General features: G+C 40.2%; 3 protein-coding genes across 3 annotated transcripts in view; 2 read left to right on the plus strand and 1 right to left on the minus strand.

Annotated features, from left to right (window-relative positions):
• Positions 1-311: 311 nt before the first annotated feature.
• gpx1b (glutathione peroxidase 1b) lies at positions 312-1,920 on the minus strand. The gene is made up of 2 exons (XM_005741378.2): positions 1,607-1,920; positions 312-987 (listed from the first exon to the last, which is right to left on the minus strand). Exons 1-2 carry the CDS (start codon positions 1,820-1,822, stop codon positions 637-639), a joined length of 567 nt encoding a protein of 188 aa, XP_005741435.2. The 5' UTR covers positions 1,823-1,920; the 3' UTR covers positions 312-636.
• Positions 1,921-2,632: 712 nt separating this feature from the next.
• fancd2 (FA complementation group D2) lies at positions 2,633-15,995 on the plus strand. The gene is made up of 44 exons (XM_005741379.1): positions 2,633-2,877; positions 3,110-3,170; positions 3,338-3,472; positions 3,560-3,627; positions 3,719-3,825; positions 3,950-4,010; positions 4,142-4,194; positions 4,304-4,382; positions 4,500-4,624; positions 4,708-4,795; positions 4,876-4,980; positions 5,070-5,170; positions 5,287-5,398; positions 5,521-5,556; positions 6,124-6,270; positions 6,382-6,516; positions 6,603-6,734; positions 6,877-6,981; positions 7,099-7,208; positions 7,316-7,370; positions 7,645-7,764; positions 8,490-8,563; positions 8,670-8,813; positions 8,916-9,016; positions 9,113-9,228; positions 9,369-9,477; positions 9,574-9,672; positions 9,777-9,871; positions 9,953-10,108; positions 10,207-10,323; positions 10,569-10,697; positions 10,781-10,899; positions 11,023-11,133; positions 11,444-11,574; positions 11,673-11,772; positions 12,852-12,974; positions 13,093-13,186; positions 13,287-13,358; positions 13,501-13,539; positions 13,628-13,702; positions 14,090-14,164; positions 14,269-14,415; positions 14,498-14,611; positions 15,660-15,995. Exons 2-44 carry the CDS (start codon positions 3,110-3,112, stop codon positions 15,744-15,746), a joined length of 4,362 nt encoding a protein of 1,453 aa, XP_005741436.1. The 5' UTR covers positions 2,633-2,877; the 3' UTR covers positions 15,747-15,995.
• A 1,814-nt stretch (positions 15,996-17,809) lies between these two features.
• Positions 17,810-25,061, plus strand: part of tex264a (testis expressed 264, ER-phagy receptor a) — a 74,466-nt gene continuing 67,214 nt past the window's right edge. The window contains exon 1 of the mRNA XM_005741381.1: positions 17,810-18,311. Coding sequence (XP_005741438.1) covers positions 18,054-18,311 — 258 coding nt within the window. The 5' untranslated portion in view covers positions 17,810-18,053. The remainder of the gene's footprint in view (positions 18,312-25,061) is intronic.

Raw genomic sequence — 25,061 nt, forward strand, 5'->3', positions numbered from 1 at the left:
CAGGTGATGCAACCTAAATTGCCTGCCAGTAATGCTGACTGTTTGCAAAAGGAACTCTGATGTACAATTACATGTAAGCACAGGAAACACACCTGTAATCAGGTGTACTGTAGCTATATACACAAAGCCAACACTTGCCTGTGGATGAATAATCTACCACTCATAACCTTTCCCCAGCCCTCCTTTACAGAAAATGTCTGAGTATTTTTAGATATGCTAATAAGATTAAGCTGACAAAATAGTTGCTCAAATATGACCTTTAAACAAGAAAATATATATATATAAATATATATAATTAGGAGTCAGAGAAATGTTTGCAAAAAATATATTTATTGATCCCCTTTAAACTTGACACCACAGCTGTGCTTTACATGCACCCAGCGCAGCTTTGAAGCGATAAAACAGTCCTGCCTTTTACATTTCATCAGATATCCTCCTCACAGTTTGGTTTCAGAGGATTTCTTCATTTAGTAAAAAAAAAGAAAGCAGGAGACAGCTACTGCGTACAGGAGAGCACAGGTGGTGAGTTTAGGTGGCATCTATTGAAGCTGTAAGCGCAGTGGTGTTTCTCTCGTTATGAAGGCTACACACACATAGTGCTAAGCTGCAGGCTGCTTCAGCATTTAGGACGAGGTTTTAATTCGTCTGGCTGAGGAGCTTCTTGATGTCTCCCTCGATGTCGATGGTGAGGAACCTCCGGCTGTAACGCTTGAACGGCACACCGTCCGGCCCGATGAGGAACTTCTCGAAGTTCCAGGACACGTCGTTCCTGCACACCGGGCTCCAGATGATCAGCTTGGGGTCGGTCATCAGAGACGTTGCGTCGTCGCTGGGTGTTGGAAGCTTGTCCTTCAGGAACGCAAACAGGAGGTGGGCGTCCTTCCCGTTCACGTCCATCTTCTCAAAGAGCTGAAACTTGGGCTCGAAGCCATTTCCAGGACGGACATACTTCAGCGACAGGAGGATCTCTTCATTCTTGCAGTTCTCCTGCACACAGTTACACTCTTGGCTCATTCTTATCGGGAAGAACCAGAAAATACAAACTTCCCTGTTCCCTACAGCAAGTACTCAATATTATTTGAATCCCACCAATAACTATGTATCAATAAGTAACTAGTAACAATAACCTGTGTAGTCCTTCAGCGCCTTATAAAATATTAACCATTTTAAAGTATATTTCATATTGCGTAAAAACTCTTTGTTGTAAGACGAAAATCTCACACACAGCCACAACTTCCTCCTTGCTAAAAGTCACCAATGCTTTGCGCATTCAGCTAATATAATAACAGCACTAATAACCTATGGATTTAGACGTGTCTCTTGTACTTACAAGCTGACTAATATTATACTAAAGCCCGATCTAAAACTTGCCAGTAAACTTGGAAACTATACAAGATTAAACCTTTAAATAAGGGGTGGAAATAACTTCCTCTAATTTGATTAAATACAAATAAGTCAGCCATTTCCGGGAAAATATGATAAATTAACGGTGAAAGCAGGAAATTTAGAGTAACGACACTTACAGAATGATTATTTCTAGACTGACGGGACAGAAAGGCCTTAGCCATGTGCTCCAAAGCGCAGATAGACGGGATAAATTTCTCACCTGATGGCCGAACTGGTTGCAGGGTACTCCCAAGATCACAAGCCCCTTGCTGGCGTACCGCTCGTGGAGCTCGTTCATCTGGGTGTAATCCCTGACGGTCGTACCTCAGAGAGAAGCGACATTCTCAATGAGGACGACTTTGCCCTTTAGGGAAGAGAAATTAAACGTCTCCCCGGTCAACAGTTTGGCCGTGAGGTCGTAAAAACTTGTAGCCATTGTTTTCTTTTCTTTCCTTTTCTTCCTCCTTTCTTCTGGTAGAGCAGATGCCTTCTTCACTACCAACACAGTGCGCTCTTCTGTTTCTTTGGACCAGCTTTATATGGTGAAAGAGCTTGTATTGCCTGCCAAGATAGTTCACTCCCTGAAATTAGTGGGCTGGTATACCACGCAGGGCGATAACCTGCTCCAAACACCCCTGAGAACCTGTGAATTGATATGTGTACATGTGAATTGATATGCACATGTACACTGTCTGTATTGATTGCACATTTGTGTCCTGCCTCTTTTCCACTGCCCCAATTTGGCTGCAGGTGCAAAGCCAGGCCTACCTTGGTGCTTCTTCAGAACTAGCCCACATTTTCTAAATTTTCTGTGGAAACAAAATCAGCTATTTGAGCTGCATCTGCATGTCATCAGTTGAGAGCAAAAAAGTAAAAAATAAAGAAAGTATACAATAAGTACAGTTAAAGCTGAATATACATGCAAATACTTTGTAGGCGGACTGTCAAAATACACACTAATGTATTGTCATGAAAATATTGTGGGGTTCCATACAGGCTCATGTATAAATATGATTATTTATTTTTAATAAAAATTTACTTATAAAAACTATATTTATTAATATATTTTTTATGTAAATAAGTAATGCATTAACTTAATAAATTTAAATATTAGCGGGACAATGTTGTCGGCAAACTAAGAGAGACGAAGAAGAAAGCAAGGGGCACTGCAATAGCTTGATCCAGTGTACTCTTTGATGGAGTTGCTCGTCCCGTAAAGCCGGTTCAGTTATTAAGTATCCAGTCCCAAACGCTTAAGTATGACCAACTCATACACACCGGCTGAGTGTTTGAAAATGAAAATATTGCACATTACTGACGGACTGCAGTAAAATACAGCACACAGATCAGTAAACAGACGGTGCAGAGCTTTTCTAGCAGCCAATAGGATGCGCGAGTGTGACGACACTGATGACGCGGAGCTGTTTGGCGCGGAAGTTTGTTTTGTAACTTCGGTGTTTGGTCGTCCGTGGCTTCGTCTGCTCAGTAAAAGTATGTCTACCATTTTTCATAAAAACATTTCTGTCAACCTTACCAGAACATTTCATATCGACATGATGTTAAAGACAAAAAGCACGTTTGTGTTAAAGTTATTGAACTGTGTCGTTTATTATAGCGACAGTGGTTACCGTCCCCTCCTTTTTTAACTCCCCTGTGTGTGTCTGTGTGTGTATGGTAGCCTAATATAGCTATTAACAGCCTTCTGTCCTTCATATTTCATCAGATGATGCGCAAAAAGCGACGCTCCTCCGTGGATAAAGGAGAGGGAGCTCCTGCAGCACCTAGTAAGTTTAAAACGTGTATGTGTATAAGGCATGTTTCTCCATGTATTCCCAAAAATTTCATCAGTCTTGGGAGCTAAGTAGCACCTCTGTTGACACATTTTCCCGCGAGAGAAGCTGTATAGTTGTTTTCTGTGATATTGTTTTTTAAGGTTTATATCTGCTTTCAGAAGTGAAGAAGAGTCGCAGCGCTGGTCGCCAGTCTAAGGAAGCTGCCCCAGAGGAGACCAGTCAGTGTGTGTTTGTTGACTTTGTCAGAGTGGCCGGTGTCACATTGAGACAGGGCGGCATGCCTAACGAGATAGGTAAACGCACTCAATTCAGTTTTGAAACAAAGCAGGGCTGTAAATGAAATGAGATGCTCACCTACATCTGGTCTTATCCCTCTCCAGGTGTTGACCAAGTAGTGTTTCAGAGACGAATACAGCAGCAAATTCAGAAGAGCCCCAGGTATCCTGGTGTGAGTATAAACCGTACAACAACCCTACAGTAAACACAAAAATACAACAAAAAACACGTTTCGCCCTAAGTTCCTACTTTTCATCTCTTAGATCATTCAAGAATTCATCACAGCACTGGAGTCATATATGGAGAACACTGACAGGTTTAGGAACTGCCTTCTTCCATGCATCCCACAGTCGTCTAATCGAGACTCCAGGTAAACATCCCATAAACAACCAATGAATTATAAGGCTACTTTTGACAGCTCCATAAATTATGGAGGACACAGCTAGAAGTTGGACTAAGCTAATAAAACTGATATGTTTTCATGTGTGCTGCAGTTCTGTCAGTTCATTCCAGGAAAGCCTGCTGCGGATGTTGTTGGGGATTGAAATGTTACAGGTGAGATTTTCTGTGATCACCTCTAAATGAAAACTGCATTTTCACAAGCACAGTCAAAATGAAAAGCAGTATGTATTAGTACAAATACACTACCACAAATCCCCAATCACCTGTCCTTTTTTTTTTAATAGACTTCCATCATTAACACCTTGCTTGAGAAGCTCCCTGAGTATATGTTAGATAGGTCAGTATTTCCTGACATTTTGATGTACTACACAATTTTTTGGTTTAAAATTTGGAATACTTTTAATGTGTCTTTAAAAAAAAATCTAACTGTCTTCTCTACTCCATAGTACCAACGATGGAGGAGTTAGTATCCCACGCATTATTATTAACCAACTCAAATGGCTAGACAGAGTTGTGGACACTAAGGTAATCATTTGTTTGATGACAGGTTTTGTTGCTTTTGTAATTGAAGGTGTGTCTGGCCTGTTGAGTTTGTCCTATAATCACATGTTTCTTCTTTTGTGCTTATTTATCTTCCTGCAGGATTTGGCGTCGAAGCTCATGGAGTTGGTGTCAGTAGCTCCGGCGGAGGTTCAGTGTGACATCATCACCAGTTTGCCAGAGATACTGGAAGACTCCCAGCACAATGATATAGCCAGGGAGCTCAAGTATGTACACTAAATCTCTAACACACATGTGCTGTGGTCAATCTGTGTTTTAAGGTTGCTGCTAATACCCCTCCTCTCTGCAGCTCTTTACTCCAGGAGAAGACTCAGTTGACCGTTCCCATCCTGGATGCCCTTTCTAGTCTTAACCTCGCATCTTCATTGCTGACAGAGGTAGTGTGGACATACACATATAAACACACATGTGCACTGGTAGAAATGCGTTCTTACTTGTCGCTTCTCTGGCTTTTCAGGTCCGTGGAGCTGTTATGGCCACGCTGGCTGCTGTGCAGCTAGAGGACCTCCCCGTAGTGGTCAAGTTCATCCTGCACTCTGTGTCGGCCTCTGATGCATACGAGGTCAGAGTGGTCAAGCAATACAAAAAATCCCCATAAACACTATAATTTTACTAAATGAATGGATATGAGAAGTGGTTCCTTGTTTTTAGGTTGTCTGTAATCTTCGAAAAAAGCTGGAGCTTGAGCAATGCGTCCTTCCGCCTGTGCTGCAAGTCTCTCAGAGTCGTATGAATAGCAAAGCACCAGGCGGGTAAGATAACAATTAATTTATAGCCCAGTATCAAAACATGTGACACACCTGAAGTTTTGAAGTAATAAATGTGGTTTGTTGGTGATGTGATCCAGTTTTTGATGTTTTTGATGCAGGTCTGCCTCCGCGGCAGCAGCTGGCAGCAGCCAGGACAGCATCTCGTTGATACTGGACTGCATCAAGTCTGCAGTGCGATTCCAGAAAACCATTTCTGAGGCTTGGATCAAGGTATGAAATTAACTAATGTTCTTATGGCCCCTCACTTAACTGACTGAGTCAATTGCTTGTGTCAGTGACTTAAATGTACTTTCCCCCCTCTCTCTCTCTTTCTCTCTGTTTTTTTTTAATAGGCCATAGAGTCTGTGGATGAGGTGGAGGGGCATAAGGTAAGTTCAGCATATTCCCAAAGAATGCTAACTGACGGCTTGGTCCCATTCTTAGGTCTATACACTGGTTCTCAAACAGAAGGGGGCCATGGGTCACCAGGTGAAAAATTCATGGCTGTATACATAAGAAGAAGTTGAATTAATGTAATTTATGCAGTTAAGCTGCTGATTTTGTATTTACGTAGTGACAGATTTAAAACATTCTGGGGTGACTAGTGTGATTTTAGCTTCTGTATCATCAGAGTTTGAGAACCACGGGCATCCAAAAGTCTCCACTATTAGAAAGCTATTGGATAGTTACTTTTAACATTTCAAGCACATTTCTTCATAACATCTGGATAATCTTACAGAAATTAATTTCTCTTGCTTATCATAGTGACTTGTTTGAGTCCACCACCATGTGTACATGCACCTACTAGACCATGTTGTTACTCATCTTTACTGATGTCAACTGTCACAGTTGGATTATGGGAAACATTTTGAAGGAGGACATTTAGGAAGCCTGTTTATACACCACATTAAGGTTTTTAGGCATCTCTTTGTAATATTTCTGCTTTGCCACGTTAGGTCATGGATCTCCTGGTGCTGCTCATTCTTCACTCCACCAATGCCAACCAGAGCCGACGGGGGGCAGAAAGAGTGCTGAAGGTCAAAGTGAGAAACGGACTGATCCAAGAGGCTCTGTTACAGAGAACCTTCAGGGACTATGCTCAGGTGGGTCAGCCTGTAGAAATAGAAGCTTAAATATAAGAACACAAGCCCAGTGCTGTTTTTTTTTTTTTAATTTTTAATACTTCATTGTATTTATTATTGTTCTTCTTTTAGGTCATGCGAGGGTACTTCCCCTCCACCCTTGCTTTAGCTCAGAGTTTGGTACGCTCACCCGACCCCTGCGTGGTGCCTTTCGGAGGAAACATGTACCTACATGCCTTCACTGCGTTTGACTCTTACTGCCATCAGGTGAGTTTGAGAATAATTTGAATCATGCATAAATGTTTCTAAATACAGATTCTTCTGAGTAATTCAACCCCGTGGTATTTTAATAGGAGGTGGTGGGCTCTCTCGTGACCCACGTGTGCAGTGGTGTGGGTGGAGAGGTGGACGTGGCTCTGGAGCTGCTCTGTGGTCTGGTTAACGAGAAACCCTCGGAAATGGCCATGTATGCTGTTTTTGTCAAGGTGACGAGGCGATCGAAACATTGTAGCTGCAAATCAAATATACAAAGCAAGCAGCGTGCGGATGATGGCTTTTCTTACCCAGCAGCGGTGTTTTTAAAATGTTTTTGGTTCTGATTGTAACCAGTCATGATATTTGACATAGGGAATCTTGGACTACATGGACAACCTCACTCCGCAGCAGATTCGAAGACTTTTCCACCTTCTGAGCAAACTGGCCTTTGGACAGAAGCAAGGATCTCACATTCAGGTGCAAAATCACGCATTCGGGGGATCCAGATATTGGACAGCCCAGCCTTGGACACTTTTTCTATTTTTTACTGTCCCTCATCTACTGACCTGTGTTCTTCTGTTTTATTCCAAACAGGATGATATGCACATAGTGATCCGCAAACAGCTCTCCAGCACTGTGCCCAAGTACAAGCGCATTGGCATCATTGGTGCTGTGATGATTGTAGGCAGCATGGGGGCTTTCAGGTAAAAACTTGTTTGCCAAACATTAGATAAGCATCTTGTTTACTCTGTGATTTAATTTTTCGGTGTCATCAGCAGACTCTGTCCCTAACCTCTTTTGTCTGTTCCAGGTCCAAAGCGAAGGAATCGCAGAGCAGGTCGCTGTCCCAGGAGACAATCAGGCAGGTACGTATTAGCCATTAAAACAAGTGGTACTAATGATTTTTTTTATTGATTACTCTTTAAAATCTCATTATTCTTTTATCTTTGCCACATCTTTGCCTGTTTTATTTAAGATAACAGTGTTTGATCAGCTAGTATTTAAATATATGGTGTATCTACATTGTAAAAACTTCAGAACCTTTCAAACTTTGGACCCTTTCATTTTGGTTGAACCAGTATTTTCTTTCCTTTGAAGTCTGTCACAGATCTCCAGTTATGTTTGTTTTTCCCGCTGCAGGTGACGGCTCTGTTGGAGCTGGTGAAGTCGAGCAGTGAAAGCTCACCTGAGGCTGCAGCTCTTTATTATGATGAACTGGCCAACCTGATTTTGAGCTCTACTCTGGACCCACAGGTCCAGGTATGTCTTAGAAACTCACAAAAACGTCTCTCTTATTCTGCAATATGTAGAATATCTCACTCTTGCTGCTTAAGAGGCTTTCTCAAATGCAGTTTGTCATGTTGTACTGAAGGCAAACTGGAGGCTACATTTACTGTCTCATCATGAGGTCCAAAGTAGCATTATGTGAAGCTATAGGTGTTAGCTGGTCAACATTCTAGCGTTAGTGCAGCGGTCCCCAACCTTTTTTGCGCCACGGACCGGTTTATGCCCAACAATATTTTCACGGACCGGCCTTTAAGGTGTCGCGGATAAATACAACAAAATAAAACTAGTACCAGTACCGAAAAAAAGAAAATTTATTCATAACACACGTGAAAAGACCAAGGAAAACCGAGTAAACGATAAAAACGATAACAAAATAACGCTGAAAACCGATAAAAACCCTGAAAACTATACATTTCACACCTGAGCCTCAACTCTCGCGGCCCGGTACCAAACGGCTCATGGACCGGTACCGGTCCGAGGCCCGGGGGTTGGGGACCGCTGCGTTAGTGGATATGATTACAAAGATGTCTTTGCTCAGACATAACTTTTAATTCTTTTCTTTCTTTGTGGTAGTTTCTATTTCTTTTTAAAACTGTTTTTATACATTAATAACTGTACGCGTTATACTTTAAAGTAAAAACTGATTGTACTGTATTTTGTAAGATGAAACCTTCCTGTTATTTTCTTTATTTTTCTAGGACATGATTGGAAAAAGTGTCCTTCAAGACTTTGAGGATGACTTTGTAGTGGACCTGGGCCCGGAAATATCAGGGTTAGTGATGATGACGTAGTAACTGTTTTCAGCATACTGAGTTACATTTTTATATAATTGGTATCACTGAGCCACCCTGTTTTTTGTCTTTTTGGTTTTCTTTCAGGTCCTTTCCCTTTCCGGCCCGTGCAATGTACAAATTGTATGAAGATGAGGAGCAGGGAGGCATTGCTATCAACCTGATGCCTCTACTGGCCAAAGACATCCAAAACAAAGGAGATTTGCAAAATCAAGTCAATAAGGCACATAAGTGAGTCGTCCCCATGATAAGAGAATGCTAAATCAATAATCTGTTTTGCTCATTGTATTTACTGTATTTGATATTTCCTGTTTGTTGTATTTGTGGGAGCAGGCGAGTGTCTTCTCTGTGTTTGTCCCCATTTTTCCGTCTCCTGAGGTTGTGTGTGGAGAAGCGGCATCAGGGAGACTTGGAGGAAATTGACGGCCTTCTGGGTGAGGAAGAGGGAGTGACGAATACTTTTTGGGAACCGGTGTGGTACTGTGGCTATAAAGCAGTTTATGCTTATGTGTTTATGTGCTTCATTACAGGGTGCCCTCTGATCCTAACAGACATGGACGTAGTAGAGAAAGTTGAGAGCTTGTCAAAAGCTGAGAGGGAGTTCCTCTGTACTTTGCTCTTTCACACCATCAATTGGTTCAGAGAGGTAACTGCATGTTAATGTCAGTTCACTTATTTGGAAAAGACAAGATGTGTGACCCCAGCCACACAGCAACACTTTTCCCCTAGTGGCTGGTCTCTAGGCCTGCGTGACTGTCGCCTAAAGCTGTGTGTGTTTTTCCACAGGTGGTAAATGCATTCTGTACACAAAAAGACACAGATATGAAGATGAGAGTACTGACTCGCCTGCAGAACATCACTTATCTTCAGACACTGTTGGAGAGAGCTCTGGCAGGTGTGTTTTTGATCCAACAATAAAAGGACTTAGAACCCCTCTTTTCTGCCCTGCAGTGTCAGTTTTACTAACAATTGACTTTATTTTGACTTTCAGGAACACCTGGCTATGTGCCACCTATTGCTAATTTTGATGGAGACAGTACAGATGGGATTGTACCTAATTCCACTGTTCCTGTGAATAAGATAAAGAAAGGTGAGTCCACCTGTAACAGGATATTTTAGCCTACGTTGTTTATATGCTTCTGTTATGTGTATGTTAGTTATACATAATAACATGGACCTCGTTATGCTATTTAGATGGCACAGGAAAGAAAAGGAAGGCCTCTGGTAAGAATTCTTCAGAAAGCAGCTCACAGGCTGAAGAGGCGACAGAAGCAGATGAAACTCAGCAGGTAAACATCTCACAAAGTCGACCCTCTCATGTGTTTGTTTAAAGCAAAACAAACTAAAACATGAACTTGCTTGTGATCAAGGAGCAGCCAGAAAAGGAGAAGGTAAAGGAGATCCGGCCAGGTGTCAGCCTGGCGTCCTACAGACCGTTTTTTAGGGAGCTCGACATGGAGGTGCTTAGCGTTCTGCAGTGTGGGCTGCTGTCACGCTCGCTGCTGGACTCTGAGCTCCACACAAAGGTAAATAAGCGTTTTTGGAAACGTGTGCTGCTTAAATGTATTTTACAACTATACCGTGTGCACCATTTGAATCAAGCTAATGTTTTTGCATTGCTAAGGTGCGAGAGGAGGTTCTGCTGGGCCCTGCTGAGCTCGTCTTCCTCCTGGAGGATATGCTTCGCAAATTAGAGTTTAGTCTAACAGCTGCCCCGGCCAAAAGAGCTCCATTCCTCAAGGTGTGGAAAAAAGCATAGCAACAGTAGTAACGAGCATTATGGAGCAATGTTAGAGAAAACAAATACTCTGTCACAATAAACACTGCTCATTTTAGGTTAACATTTCATATATTGTAGCAGGAATTCTAGTCACAGATGGAGCAATTTATTTAGACCAAATTAATTTAAGCCTGTTTGTCCTCGAAACTCAATAGTTTCATACAGTATAAATTTAATAATTATTATTGAACTATGTTCCTGTGTAGGGAAGAACTGATAAGAGTGTGGGCTTCTCCCACCTCCAGCAAAGGAGCTCTAAGGATATTGCCTCTTGTTGTGTCCAACTTATGCCTGCTCTCTGCTCACACCTGGAGAACTGCCACAACCACTTCCAGGTATCGAATCATTAAATGTCTTGACTTCAGATGGGAAATGACGTTTTTAAGAAATTCTCACACATGCTTTCGCTCTTTCACAGATTATGCTATCTGAAAACAACGGCGTTGTTGATGGACCTGCAACAGATGTGGAGGAATACCAGTTAATGTCTTCAGCCTATCAGCTGCTCCTGCAGGTCCTGAACACTACCTTCAGCTGGTAAGGAGAAACAGCAGCACTGATGTTTACCTCAGAAGACATCTAGAGCAGTATGCCTTGAGAAGTGTTTGCCTCAGTCTGACTGGTGTTGGGTTTTATGTGATATATATGTGCATCTCTCAGGTCTGGGTTTAGTCAACCAGCACAGAAGAGCTTACTGAAGAAGGCTCTGGGAGTTTTTGCTGGACGACTCAAAGAGGGAGGTGCTGAGCTGACTCTGGAGCAGCTTGTGAAGTGAGTGGTTAAGTTTTAAGACTCTGCTAGAGGACACTTCTCTAAATAGTTTGATTTGTTTTTTTCATCTCTCACTAAGAAGTCTTATTTCTGCGGTAGATTGTTACATGCACATGCTTACATGTTACACGCTTACATGTAAAAAAAAAAAAAAGATTTGATATCCAGAGGGACCAAGCTATTGTTGACAGAATGCTCCCCATGAAACTCTTTCTCTCTCTCTTCTTCCTCTGTTTTTATTTTAGACATTTCAGATATTTGTGTTTCATAACATAATAAATGCATTTGTTTTCTCTGTTTTGTTTTTTAGACACAGTTTTGAGTATCTGCTCAACTTCCGCAGCACAGTGCCAAATCTCAGCATAGCTCTGTGTCTCTCTCAGCTTCTCTCCACTGTGTCAGAGAAAGGAGGAAATCCTGCCGCTTACAGAGAGCAGACTGGTTGGGCTAATACGATGCCTCATTTTAATTCACTTATTCACTTGAATTATTTTCAAAGAGTGTGTGAGGACCTGATTTATTTATTTTTCTTGGTTTAGCGTCCCTTGCACGGCGTTTCTTGAACCAGGACTGGGTGACGGCCAGTGGCGAGAAGGAGCGAGGCACCAAATTCAATGAAGCACTTCACACTCTCCTGAGGTACGTCTGCATTTTTTGTGGCCCTCTAGTGCAAATGTAAACTCAAATGAAAGCAGCTAAAAGTCTTGAGTATACACTGACTGGTCACTTTATTAGGTACACCATGCTAGTACTGGGTTAGACTTCATTCAAGCACAGATTCACCAAGGTTGCTGGAAACATTCCTCAGAGATTTTGGTCTATATTGACACAATATATCACACAGCTCCTGCAGATTTGTTGGCTACAATCTCCTGTTCCATCACATCCCAGAGATGCACTTTTGGATGGGATCTGGTGATTGTGGAAGCCAGGTCATGTTAAAGAAACCACTTTGACTGGTCATTTACTTTATGTCTTCCCCCTGATCTTTCTTCCAGCTTTCTTGTTTTCTCTCCACTGTAAAACCCCAAAAATATATTTTAAGAAAAGAAACCACATTCATGTTGTTCCAGCTTTGATTGCTTACAGTATGGGAAGGGCTCGGATAGACTGTGGTGTTTAAAGATGCTCATTTGGTACTAAGGGACCCCCCAAAAATGTCTCCCACTCCATAACAACACAACCATAACCCTGAACCATTGACGCAAAACAGGATGGATCCATGCGTTCATGTTGTTTACACCAGATTCTGACTCTGCTATCCAAATGTTGCAGTAAAAATCTTGAAACATCAGATGAGGGAACATTCTTCCAATCTTCTGTTTCCTAATTTTGCTGATCCTGTGCAAATTGCTGATCTGCCTCATACCTTGATTGTAACAAGTGGTTATTTGATTTATTGTTGACTTCCTACAAACTCATAGAGAGCTTGCTGTTCTCTGTTGACTGGTGACTTCTAGAAAGTTGTTTCGACCATGTCTGCAAGCCTAAACGCGTTTAGTTGCCATGCTTTGGGCTGATTGGATATTTGCACTAACCAGCAGTTGAGCCGGTGTACCTAACAAAGCAGCCGGTGAGTGCATATAAATATATCACCAGTAGGCGATAAAAAACTAAGTACATCACACATCAGTGTCAAATTTAGTCTAAGGTAATTCAGAAATCACAATCACAATCTTTTTATCTTGCAATATCTTTTTCTTCGGCTGCCTCTGTAGCATCTATCTGGAACATGTTGATGATATTCTAAAGGCAGTGGAGGAAATAGCTGCTCAAGGAATCCCAGAGCTCATCAATGCATCAAAAGATGAGAGCTCTGCTTCCTGGCCCACTCTCAGCAGGTAGGTCTCTACCATGAGCTCTTGATTCTCAGTCATACTGGAGTCAACTCTGGTGATTGTACTGTTGGTTAAGCTGTTAGATTGAAATCTGAGTCTTTGGTTTTCTCTCTTTCATCAGGCAGACATTCCTGGTGTTCTACAAAGTCTTGATGGCAGAGCTTGAGAAAGCTGTTCGCAAGATTCCTGCTAGCAAAATGAGTGACAACACTGAGGTCAGCCACTAGGTGTCACACTGTCCAGCATGTTCTCCTTTATGTAAATCACAGTAGTCGGACCCATAAACTCAGAAAGTCATGTATGCCTTTCTTCTAGGCTCAGAGTGAGAAACTGCTGACATGGAATCTGGCTGTCAGGGACTTTCACATCCTGGTCAACCTGGTTAAGGTATAACATATAAACTGACTGACTGCTGACCTTTAGCTAAGTATATGGTCACGGTACTGTTGGAAAAGTGATTAGAATGAATGATATTTAAAAAGGGAGTTAACATCCATTCCATGTCACGTGTGTGTTTTTGTCCTTGCAGGTTTTTGATTCTCGGCCCGTTCTCAACGTGTGCTTAAAGGTGAGTGGGTTCTGCATGCTGACTATGATCTCACCTTCACTAACTGTTCAACGTTTTCCTTAACTGGTTTGAATCTTGTATTTGATAGTATGGCCGCCTTTTCCTGGAGTCTTTCCTGAAGTTGGGAATGCCGCTATTGGACTACAGTTTCAAAAGGCACAAGGTAGTTATGAAGCCACTTCACAGCTGTCGGTATACTTTCATGTCAGATCTCCCACCCCCGTCACATGCACACTACACAATGTCATGTTTACTAAAACTCTCAATGGTGCTGTAGGAAAGTATACCCTAACCATGATTTTATATACTGGCAAAATAATAAAAACACCATCAGCGTAGTAATCTAATTAACTTTACCCCACCGTCAGCTTGAGGATTGCATACAATGAACCTGAGCGGCTCTGCTGGCTAGCTATATGATAAGACCATTTTAAGCCAAGGATCTTTCCCTATGTTATTTTCTGCAAAGAAAAGTTTATATATCAGCACATATTGGAAAATATTTGTCCATGAACCTGTAATAGACATGGCGATGCTTGTATCTTTCAAGGAGGATGTCCAGAGTTTGCTGAAGACCTTCCAGCTCAGCACTCGGCAGCTTCATCACATGTGTGGACATTCTAAGGTAATTTGATTATTTCTGTTAAATTGAAGAAAGAACCGAGTCTGTGTAGTGTTCACCTTCATCCTCGGGATTTCTTTAACTGATTATAATACATTGGTGCTCAGATGCATCAGGATACCAGCTTGACCAACCACGTGCCAGCCTTGAAGAAGAGCCTCGAGCTGTTTTTATACAGAGTGAAGGCCATGCTGACGCTCAACAACTGTCAGGAGGCCTTTTGGATGGGTAATCTGAAGAATCGCAACCTGAAGGTAAAATATTATTTAACATTATTGTTTTAATTCCTAATACATTTTAAATCATTAACTTAAAAGAATATGATTTACCCTGCAGGGGGAAGAGATTCTTTCTCAGAGGTCACAAGAAGAAGAAGATGATGATGATGAGGAGGAGGAGGAGCAGCAGCCAGAGCGTTCACCACCTCCACAGGAGCAGTCAGAAGATGAGGTAATTGTAATTTCTTGTAAAAGATAAAACATGAATTGGGCCGACACTCCAAAGGCTTGTTGCAGTTTAGACGTTTGTTGCCTATACACTCACACCCTTTGTTAGGTACACCAGTTTCACGGGCTCAGTTAAATTGAACAATGGAAGATTGGAAAAACATTGCTGATGAGTCTTGATTTCAAATGCAACATTTAGATGGTAGGGTCTCTCTTTGGTGTCGACAAAATGAAAAGTATGGATCCATTTTGCCTTATATTAGCAGTTCAGGCTGCTCGTGGTGTTTTAGGCATCTTAGTACCAACTGAACGTTGTTTAAAAATCACAGCCTGCTTGACTAATACTGCTGACCATCATCATAAGGAGATGGACATGGTCAACAGCAATACTCGAGCAGGATAATGTGCCATATCACAAAACTGATTTCCTGAACCATAATAATGAAGTCACTGCACCCAAATAGTCTCCACAGACACCAAATCTCAGTTCAATACAGCACCTTTAAAAGAGAAATAGATTTTTGTACCATGGATGTGCAGCCAACAAATCTGCAGCAGCTGTGTGATGCTGTCATGCCAATATGGACCACAATTTCTGAGAAATGTGCAGCACCTTGAGTTCAAGGTATTAGTAAGGTGTACCTAATAAAGTGGGCAGTGGTGTGTATATATATTACAATTTGTTGTTTGTTTTTGAATAGTTATTAAACAAAAAAAAGTTTTTGGCATCTGAAAACTGGTTAAAATAAAATACAAAACAAGCCCCTCCCCCCTCCAATGCACTATACTTACTTTTAGAAGTATTAACTGGTCGGTTCAACGGCTTCAACAGGCAGTTGAAGCTGTAGAGCAGTGGGGCCGATAAGATAACTGTCATTCTCTAGCAGGCTAAAAATTAGTGGCTGAGACAGTTAACAGGGAAGCGGTGTACTGTATAACTATGTAACTCTTACATATAGTCACTGTATTTATTCTCTACCATTAATGCTGTTTCATGCATGCGTGTTCACAAATAGTCATGTTTACCATGTGTGTGCTGTTATTGTGTGCAGGCCCAGGAGAGTGACTCTGAGGGAATTAAAAAGGTTAACAGAGTGGAGAATGTGGACCAGGAGGATACTTCAGATGACTCTGAGTAATACGTCTTTACTGACATAATAATAAATGTTTGAATCTTCCTATTTTCATTTTGTTTCTATTTACAGGTGAACAAATCTCATTACTGTTAATCCTATTAATCCTATTAAATAAGTTATCACACTAGGGCACAGTGTTAAAAAAAGTGTTACATTTAAAAGTGGTGGATGAATATGTCATTCATATGTTATATTTTAAAATGCTTACCAATTTAACGATTCCGATAAAATACCTTGTTTATCAGCTTTGAAACTGTAAAAAAATAAAAAATAAAATAAAAATGATTTTGATTGTTTCATTTAATTTTCAAGACCTCTCTTTTCCAGATCTTGTATAAAATGGTATGTCCTGTCATTAGTTTAATATCACCATAATAATGTAGTGTTTTGACACGCTCTGTCATTTGAGGCAATGTTAGAGAACTTGCGTTTTTTTCTTTGTATTGTAAGCCTGGGAAAATCACATCACAGTGCTCAGGCTCAACACAGCGATCTTTGTTCCTGGCAAATCCTGTAATGAGGGACAGCACTGATTAGTGTAAGCTCTAAAGGAAAGGAAACAATATATATTTGATACTTTAAGGTCCTGGAGACTCATTTATGAGCATTTAATAACAGCGCTTGATGGTTAAAATTCTACATTAGAGTTAAAAAACAACAACTCTTAAATAGTGCCATTCCTTATGTACTATGGATCTCTAGCTATGAACAGTGAATCATAGTTTTTGCTTTTGCTGATATAAAAGCACAGGATTTCACATTAAAGTTGTATTACATGATAATTAAAGAAATATAACGTGATAGCTTTGGGGAAAGTTTCACCTCACAAAGAACAGATGCTGCTTTGAATGAATGTATAAGAGTTTTCTGCTCCTGAAACTTAAAGTATTGGATTTTCTTTTTTGCAGGGTTATTATAGAGTTTTTATTGATAATACATTATGGCTTGAATGCTGTTAAAATACCTGAGGAGAAGAGAAATCCTCTACAGGTCCAATGCACAATTTATTATTTAACACATCACCAAGGAAATTGAAATAGTGCCTTTGTGCTAGTTTTATTGTGTCTGTTCCGTGTAGTTTAAAACTAACATTTTTATTTCAGTAGATAGTAGCACACATTTCTATGTAGCGGCCTTTATTTCAGCAATGTTGATCATATATCGTAATGCACTATATCACAAAATTTCCATCAGCAGCACTTGAAAACAGCATGAGACAGGTACACAAAATATGTTTGCTGAAATATAATTAGCATTTCTCTGCTTATAATCATGAATCTAGTAAATTAATAAAATTAGGAACAAAAAGAGTTAGCAAACAGGATGTGATGTGAACAGTACGTGATAAATTAGATGCTTTCCAAAATGCAGCTGACTGAAATGGAACAATACACCAAAACTGGCTGCAGCACATTGATCTGCCAAACAATGATAACTTGTCACACTTCATACTCATGATCTAAGTGGTTTAGAGCTGATAGCACTGAGGAGATTAAACATGGTTTGTGTCTCTGGTCCCAGGAACTAAATAAGCATTGAGGACCTCTAATCTGATGGTGAGTGTACACATCTTCTTGTGTTGTTTCTGGTAGTTTTCTGTGAAAAGCAGGAAAATAGTGCATCTGGGTTTTTTTTGTTTTTGTTTTCTGCCACACCGCTCCTGTCCCAAATAGTACTCCAGACTTGTTCTGGTATGCCTGCGCATACTGTAATAATAATATCCACCAAATTCTGCTTACATGTATTTTTTATATGAGTATTTTTGAATTTACACCGTTACCTGAACGTTGTCACACTATAAAGCAGTAATGTTTGATATCAGTTTTTTATTTATCAATTTATTTATTTATTTTTAGACTTGTTCATATTAATGGAAAGGGGGTGCTATTGAAAATAATGAGTATTTCTTTGCGTCCAAGCCGGATTTTCGAAGCTCAGTAGGAGTAATATTCATTTAGTATAACGTGTTATACGGTTATTTGCTATTTTACCGACGTAATTTACAAAAACCAACAAGTCCTTTAAATAAAACATAAACGCCTCCCCCCGAGGTGAATCAGCTTGGTCTGACCGGGAAGCGTGTACCTTTGTTTGGGGAAATAACTAGCTTTCCGCTGTGCTTGGACTTTGTGTAGCTATTTCGGCTTAAAAAACAACAACAATTCAGCACTGACTTTTGAATAGTCCCGATTCTTGTGCCGTGTTATTTGAGCCATTAGGACGACAGCGTCGGTGCGAGAGTGACCCGAAGGAGGACGTTTAGCACCAGATTTTGCAGTGTCTGCAGCTATTGTACCGCCTTGAGAGACCATGTCCGATTTATTTCTGCTGCTGCTGATAATTGTCCTTCTGCTGTGTTTGGTTGGGACGGTGGGGAGCTTACTGCTGTACTCGGGGGTCCTGTCAGACATTGTCATTAAGACTGGACCGCCTCCAATTAGAAATGTCACCATTGCTTATAAGTTTAAAGAGGGACCATACAAGGACTGCGGTGCAGCCTACACTGAGAGCTGCAGCATTGGGCCAAAGCTGAACGCCATCGGTGTCTTCTACGATGACCCCAAGCAGGTGAGACCGTGAGAGGTAGCACCTGTTACCGTAATGTTTAACTACAAAGCACTGAAAGTGTATTTACATTTGACCCCGTGACATAACATCGAAATCCAATGTACTCTGTTAGCAGATAAGATATTGCAGCCAGTAAGATATACTGACCTGCACAGTGTCCTAAAGGTCACTCAAAGGCTCACAATGTATATTGAAAACTTAGACTGTTGCATCATTTAACATTGAGCTGTGATTGTCTGTGTAGTGGACTTAACAATACCCCTGAAAAAAAAGTCAAATATGACCATGGCTTCAATAAGTGCTGGTTATTTTCTTGATAAATTGTCTTTTTTGTGACCAGTTTATAATGTGTTAGTAAGTAAAACATTTAGCACGCAAAACAAAGCAGCACAGATCAGATATATAGCATCCATGCAGAGACTCCTCTAAGGCTGACTAAAACCTGTGTTACAAAACTTTCCAGTAAGAAAGTCTTCTAAGTTTAATTTTATCACACAAAAAGCTCCTTCCTTTAATGAACAAATATACATGTTAGCATTTGATAAAGATTGCCTTTATATTTAAAAGTATTTTCAGTATTGTCAGTATGTGTAGCATTATTGTATTGTCTCTAAAATCACCTCACAATTTCCCAGCAGCTACAGTTACATCTTTAATTGAATTCTTTTCTCCATGCAGTATCCTGTCATTGGAAAGTGCTTATGTTGGCATTTTTTGCTTTAAATGTAAATACATTTGTATTTAAATATAAATACATGTATTTTACTAAAGCTACGAAACATCGGCTAAGTTGTTAAGTGGCCACTGATCCCTTTTGGATAATAAACAAATCTTTTTGCTCTAAATACTGTTTATTCATATTTTTTCATGGCACTAAACTGCATAAGCAGATTTTATTTCAGTGTCATTTACTGTGTGTAGCTTAGTGGCTTTTATATACAAGCTGTCTTTTAAAGTAACTGAGCTTGAATGATGAAACCAGTCTGCTATTCATTGCCACGTTGCACTGTTGATATTGTTTCCCCTCTCATCTGTGGCTCCAAGGCACTTTGACATTTGCCTGTTTCTGACTCAGAAATGGTAACCAAACTCCTGACTATAAGGGCAAACACAGCCTCTTCACATGTGTCTAGGAAAAGCTGACAGATGTCTGAAAATGTAGCGGGTTCTGCTGTAGCCTAAATGAATTATATTACAGTCACAATCCAGATAAAAGAAGCAATGAATATCCTTTTGTCAGATGGATCCAGATCCAAATTTTGCATAACCGGGTCATTCCTCAGCTGAGAACTGCGGTTATTTCCTGCTTTCATTCTACATACTGCTGGGCATCACGAGTTGTGTTTTTAGTCAACAAAAAGAGTCTGTTCAACAGCTGATGGGAGTGTTCATTGAGTTCCCAGCTGGTATGGGAGCAGCACAAACACTGTGCAGTTTGATGAAATTTCACAGTTGCAAGTTATTTTCTATATATAGCTTAGTCGTTGACTTAAAAAAAACCTAACACTTAGGCTCTGTTTGCTTATATTGCATCAGTCCTGCTGACACAGGGTAAGGAAGGTGAGTGTACATTGTTGGACGAGCTGACCTAGCTGACAAACAGTGTGGCAAAATAGAGGCATTTGACACAACTTCAGTCTATGTGGTGGTCAAGGAGCAGTGTCATGTGTGTAAGAGTTTCAGAATTTCTATATGGCCAGATCACAATTCGGTTCCCTTTATAGAATAAAGAATGTGACACAACAGCATAACTGTCTGTATTTCTGCTTACACCCACTGTTTTCTCTGTCTTTTTTTAACTGAAGTCTTTTAGTAGAAGCTCTGACTGTGAGTCATGCCAGTGGAAAGTTCTGGGTAAAGACTAATTGAAGAGCTTTTAAAACTTTTTTGCTGGTGCTGGAGTTTGTGGAGAGTCTGGCTCATAGGGTGTCTACAGAACACACAGATTACTATATAGATCGCATGACTCTTGCAACTGGAAAAAAGCAGTGTGATGAGGAATTAGGCTTTACTGGGGTAAATTAAGTAGGCAAGTATTTGAAATTAACTGACAGGTTTGAGGTTCTTAGTGCAAATTTTCAATCCCTTTTTGACCTGACTCTTTGTCAACTCACGGCTCTTCACTGTTTTCAAAGTGACATGACATTCTGATTACTTCCCACCATCCGCAGGAGTAAACATAAATTGCAAAAGTGCCACATGGCTTAACTTTTGCTGAAAATTTTACTTAACACTAATGTTTAAAAAAAAGTTTTTCAAACAGGACTCTAAATTGTAATGCAGTAAATCTGCGTGAAGAGATACCGTTTTTATGTGATCAGATTTCTTTTACTGCTTTTTTATTGCATGAGTTTTATTACTTGTTACAGCTAGCTGTTTAGACTTTACTTAAGGAAACTATTTACGCCTGCAGTCATGTGAAAAAGAAAATGTTCACAGGACTCTGCAGTCACCCATAATTCTTCCTAAGGAATTAAGATGGTAAATTAGCAGCCAGGTGATGCTCATTAAAAGCAATGGATTAACTGATCATCAGGAAGTGCGAGCACCTCCAAAAAAGCAGGACTTTTGACAGTTTGCCGCTGTGGAGTCTTCAGGTGTGTGTTAGCACAGTGCCAAAGAGGAAAAACATGAGCAATGACCTTAGAGAAGCAGTTGTTGCTGTCCATCAACCTGGAAACAATTAAAAGGCTATTTCCAAATAATTTGAAGTCCATCATTTTACATTGAGAAATATTATTCACTAGTGGAGAACATTCAACTCTTCACAGGAGTTGACACCAGTGTCAGACCATGCAATGCTCACAGAAATTCTAAAAACAAATCCAAGAGCTACAGGCTTCAGTGAGCATGTTAAATATTAAAGATCATGACAACACAATTAGAAAAAGACTGAACAAGTATGGCCTGTTCGGGAGGGGGAAAAGACTCTTCTCTTTAAAAAGAGCATGCCAGCGCAGTTTAAGTTCAGAACAAATCACACGACTTCTTAATGTCCTTTGGAAAGACCAGAGTGGAGATGTTTGGCCATGTTTGGGGAAAACCAAAAATAGCATATAAGCACAAATACCTCAAATAAACTTTTAAGAATGCTTTACCAAAGTATTCTTAAAAGTGTCAAATGTGAGAACACTGGTCCAGCAGCTTGGCCAAAACTGAGTCGTGTAGCAGGACAATGATCCTGAGCACAGCAGAATACTGAAAATAAAAGAATCAAGGTCCTGCAATGACCAGATCAAAGTCCAGATGCTCCAGATTTAAGACTCACAAACCTCAATTAACTAAAGAAGAATTAACTTGATTAGCTTTAACGAATATTGAGCTAAAATTCCTCCACAACAATGTGAGTGACTGGTAAAGTCATACAGAAAACGATTACTTTAAATTATTGCTGCTAAAAGTGGTTCTACAAGCTACAGGACTTATTTTTTGACAGGGCTGCACTTCCTGTGCAAACTTTCTCTTTCACTTGACTACAACTCTTATTTTCCTTTTGATAGCGCGGCCTTACATTATAAGTTATAATAAGTTGGCTTTAAAACAAATGTGCTTGATTACATTCTCACTATGAGTATGCTATACCTAAATAACTAGTAATATAAAGTCAAAAAACATACTGTGCAAAAGGAACAGTATGTTAAGTTTACTTATTTTTATATTTAATACAGATTATTATTTGTTTAACTAGCTTGAAATTATTTTTTTCTTGTAATTTGTGTGTGTCGTGTACTGCATAGCTGCCATAACAGTGCTTTAATGAATATTTCAATAGTAATGTTGAGCGTGAAAACAGGCTGGAAGTCATCAGTGGCTAATGTCTTGGGTTTAGCTTTTGCTAACAGCAAGCCACCACGAGCTTAAGACACACAGACCTTAAAAGCCACTGCACGCATTCACAAGAATGAAACTATGTACTTATCTGTGTGAAACTGTCAAGGCTCTAAGGGGTTTTCCTGACTCAGAATGGATCTTTGGGCGTTAAGCATAACTGGCCCGCATTCAGAGAAGGCAGTGAATCTGTTACCTTATTCAAAATATGCTGTTTCATAGTTTCATGTTATATCAGGCCATTAGATTAAAAAATGTCTATCATGCTTGAGTTAATTAAAATCACATTTAATATAACTTGTTAAATGATTAAAGTGCTGGTAAGTAAACTTCACTTTCCCCATCTGCCACCATCAAAAAGAACAATACATAAAGCTCAATGCACTAATTAATATTAAGTCATTTTGGGGTTTTACAGTAGAGGTAGTCCAAAGTGTTGGACTATTTGTGACAATGGCATAAGTCAAAATTGCATACTGCAGAACAAGTAAAAGGCAAGTCATTATTTTAAGGAAAAATGAATACCTAAATTTCTTTATTCAGCAAAGCTGTTTAATATACATTTAAATTGTGCAATAAATGTATGTTTACATGTAAAAAACAGGAGAAGACCACATCTGGAATATGATAATAAAGAGGATAGTCTGGAGCACAGCTGAGATGCAGAATCTTATAATGTTATGCAGTTACCTGACACTCCTTAGTTAAATCAGTAAGAAGGTATTTTAAACTATGCAGTATTTACTTTGATTGTTATCTCCTATCTACTATGTACTGAACGTGCTAAGCTGCACACTGACGGACTCTAGATGGCACTATTAGCGTTGAAATTGAGTTTGTGTGGGAGGAAGGTGCTTCCTCAAAACCACAATTGATCTTTATACTCAATTTATTATAATGGCATAAGTAGTGTGACTCAGCCCAGCCTCTTAGTGTTCATTCAGTCAAAATGAGTTTCATCAAATTAAAATAAAATTGGATTTCATACCTGCTTGAGTGGCTGGTCACCATGACACATTACTCCAGTGGTTTTCACTCCTGGCTCTCTATTCCAGGGCATGGCTGGTTTTCGATGATTCTTCTGCATTCACCTTGCATTCAGATTGAAATACGGTGCCTGTTTAATGACGATGATGAAAGCTAGAAGGGGTCTGTGCCCTGAAAATGTGGATTCAAAACTGACTACGTAAAATAGAGGGCTTCTGTTATAGCAGTGGAATATATTCAGTTGTATATGTGGCAAGTCAGAAGGCTCTTTGACTGTATATTAAAGACGTCTCTGTTGCTTATTTATGTCTATACAGTTGTTTGCTTGGTCTTATAATTACCTTAACTTATTATTGCAACAAACCTGAAGGATTGAACGTCAAATTTCAAAATAATCGTTTGGCTCTCAGGTGTCAGTCAGCTGCACAGTGACCCTACACGGCTTGACAATCGAAGGCAGAGAGCTCCGTCGGGATCTCCTGTAATAGAGCTTTGACATAAGCTCCATGACGCGATCCCAGATTGGATAAGTACAGACTAAATCACTGGATTTTGTAGTTGTAGCCCTTTCTTGTGTTGTAGCATGAAAGCGAGTAAAGAATCTACAAGCAGGCTGCCTGTCTGCAAGAAATCTCCAGAGCAGAATTCATTAACAAGAGTGGGCAGCAGTGAGTGCTCCGAGGCCAACGTGTCATGAAGGATAAAGCAGTAAACTACCGGAGGTACTTACAGTTACCAGAAGTAGTTTACTGAGGGACAACTGCGTGCAATTTCACTCCTTCAGTCAAATTAGTGTACAGTACAAATTTACGTCTCACTTTAAATATAATGGCATCTGACTGTATGTAAAGGAGCTACATAGCAAATGCAACTGTCTGTGACACTCATAGCATGTTGTGTAAGCATTGAATCTCAAGTAGAGCTGCTATTTGGTTCATCCTCTGATCTGTTGAATTCCCACTTTGTTTTAGCTCTCCGAAGCAAACCAACTCATGGCTCCCCATGACAAGGAGGAGAAAATGAAATGTCATGTGTAGACATATATGGGAGTGGCAGTGAGAGGTGTGGAAGTGCCTTGGAAGAGGGGTATAAATTGGTAGTCTGACTCACCTTGAGAGCATCGCATTGCTCCAATTCATCAATCGGAATTTCAGATCAGAGCGCCGAGCATCGCTTCACTCCCAGTCAGATTTATTAGCATTTTAGTGCTGCTTGTCTGTCTGTCAACAGCAACAACATGAAAGAGGGGCTTCTGGCAAGGGGTTGCCGCTTTTAAAGGTGGATATGAAACGAGAAATAAATACACTCATACCCTGGAGTCTGGTCCCACAGGTCTTCAAGCCAATATTATGCAAGGATATGGACATGCCAACTCTCCCTGTAGTAAAACACCCCATTAATTTTTATGAACTGAGAAAGACACTGAAAATCGAGAACGGGAGCAATCCAGATGGAATCGGTTTAATGGAGAACCGCTTGTGCCCCCCCCAATTCGGCTGTCTTCACAAACTGCTTTACTCTTTTTTTTTTACTCTATAAACTGACATGTTCAGATTAGTCAGTGAAACAAGAGGGTGAAAAATGTCTTTGAATCTTCTGCACCATCCATCTCGTCGTTTCACGCATCTGCTTTTTTTAGGCCGGGATACACAGGATATTGGATTACAGAGCTGAATATTTATTAGACAAGACATGGAGAATGTCTGGAGATGGTGGAGGAATACAGTTGAACACTTTTTAGAGAAAGAGCTAAGCATGTTTGGGGATTAGGGGGTGGATTCATTCATATTTCCTATTAGGGAAGATTAACTATGTTACATCTCGCTTGATGAGTGCCACGCAGTGTCCAGCTGGCCTTGGAGTGGTAAACCAGCTCCACAACTGTGTGAGGGAAAACTGTGTCCTGCCTCCAGCAGGGTGCTTATCCTCACCAGT

This window comes from Pundamilia nyererei, unplaced genomic scaffold (assembly GCF_000239375.1).
Source record: "Pundamilia nyererei isolate P.nyererei 1_Seehausen unplaced genomic scaffold, PunNye1.0 scaffold00110, whole genome shotgun sequence".
Taxonomy (NCBI): Eukaryota; Metazoa; Chordata; class Actinopteri; order Cichliformes; family Cichlidae; genus Pundamilia; species Pundamilia nyererei.

Excerpts from the sequence above, each read along its gene's own strand:
- fancd2 (XM_005741379.1), top strand. The coding sequence starts at position 3,110 with ATGATGCGCAAAAAGCGACGCTCCTCCGTGGATAAAGGAGAGGGAGCT. Across the intron at positions 5,171-5,286 it reads AATAGCAAAGCACCAGGCGG|GTCTGCCTCCGCGGCAGCAG; the intron begins GTAAGATAACAA and ends TTTTTGATGCAG. Across the intron at positions 10,900-11,022 it reads CTGAACACTACCTTCAGCTG|GTCTGGGTTTAGTCAACCAG; the intron begins GTAAGGAGAAAC and ends TGCATCTCTCAG.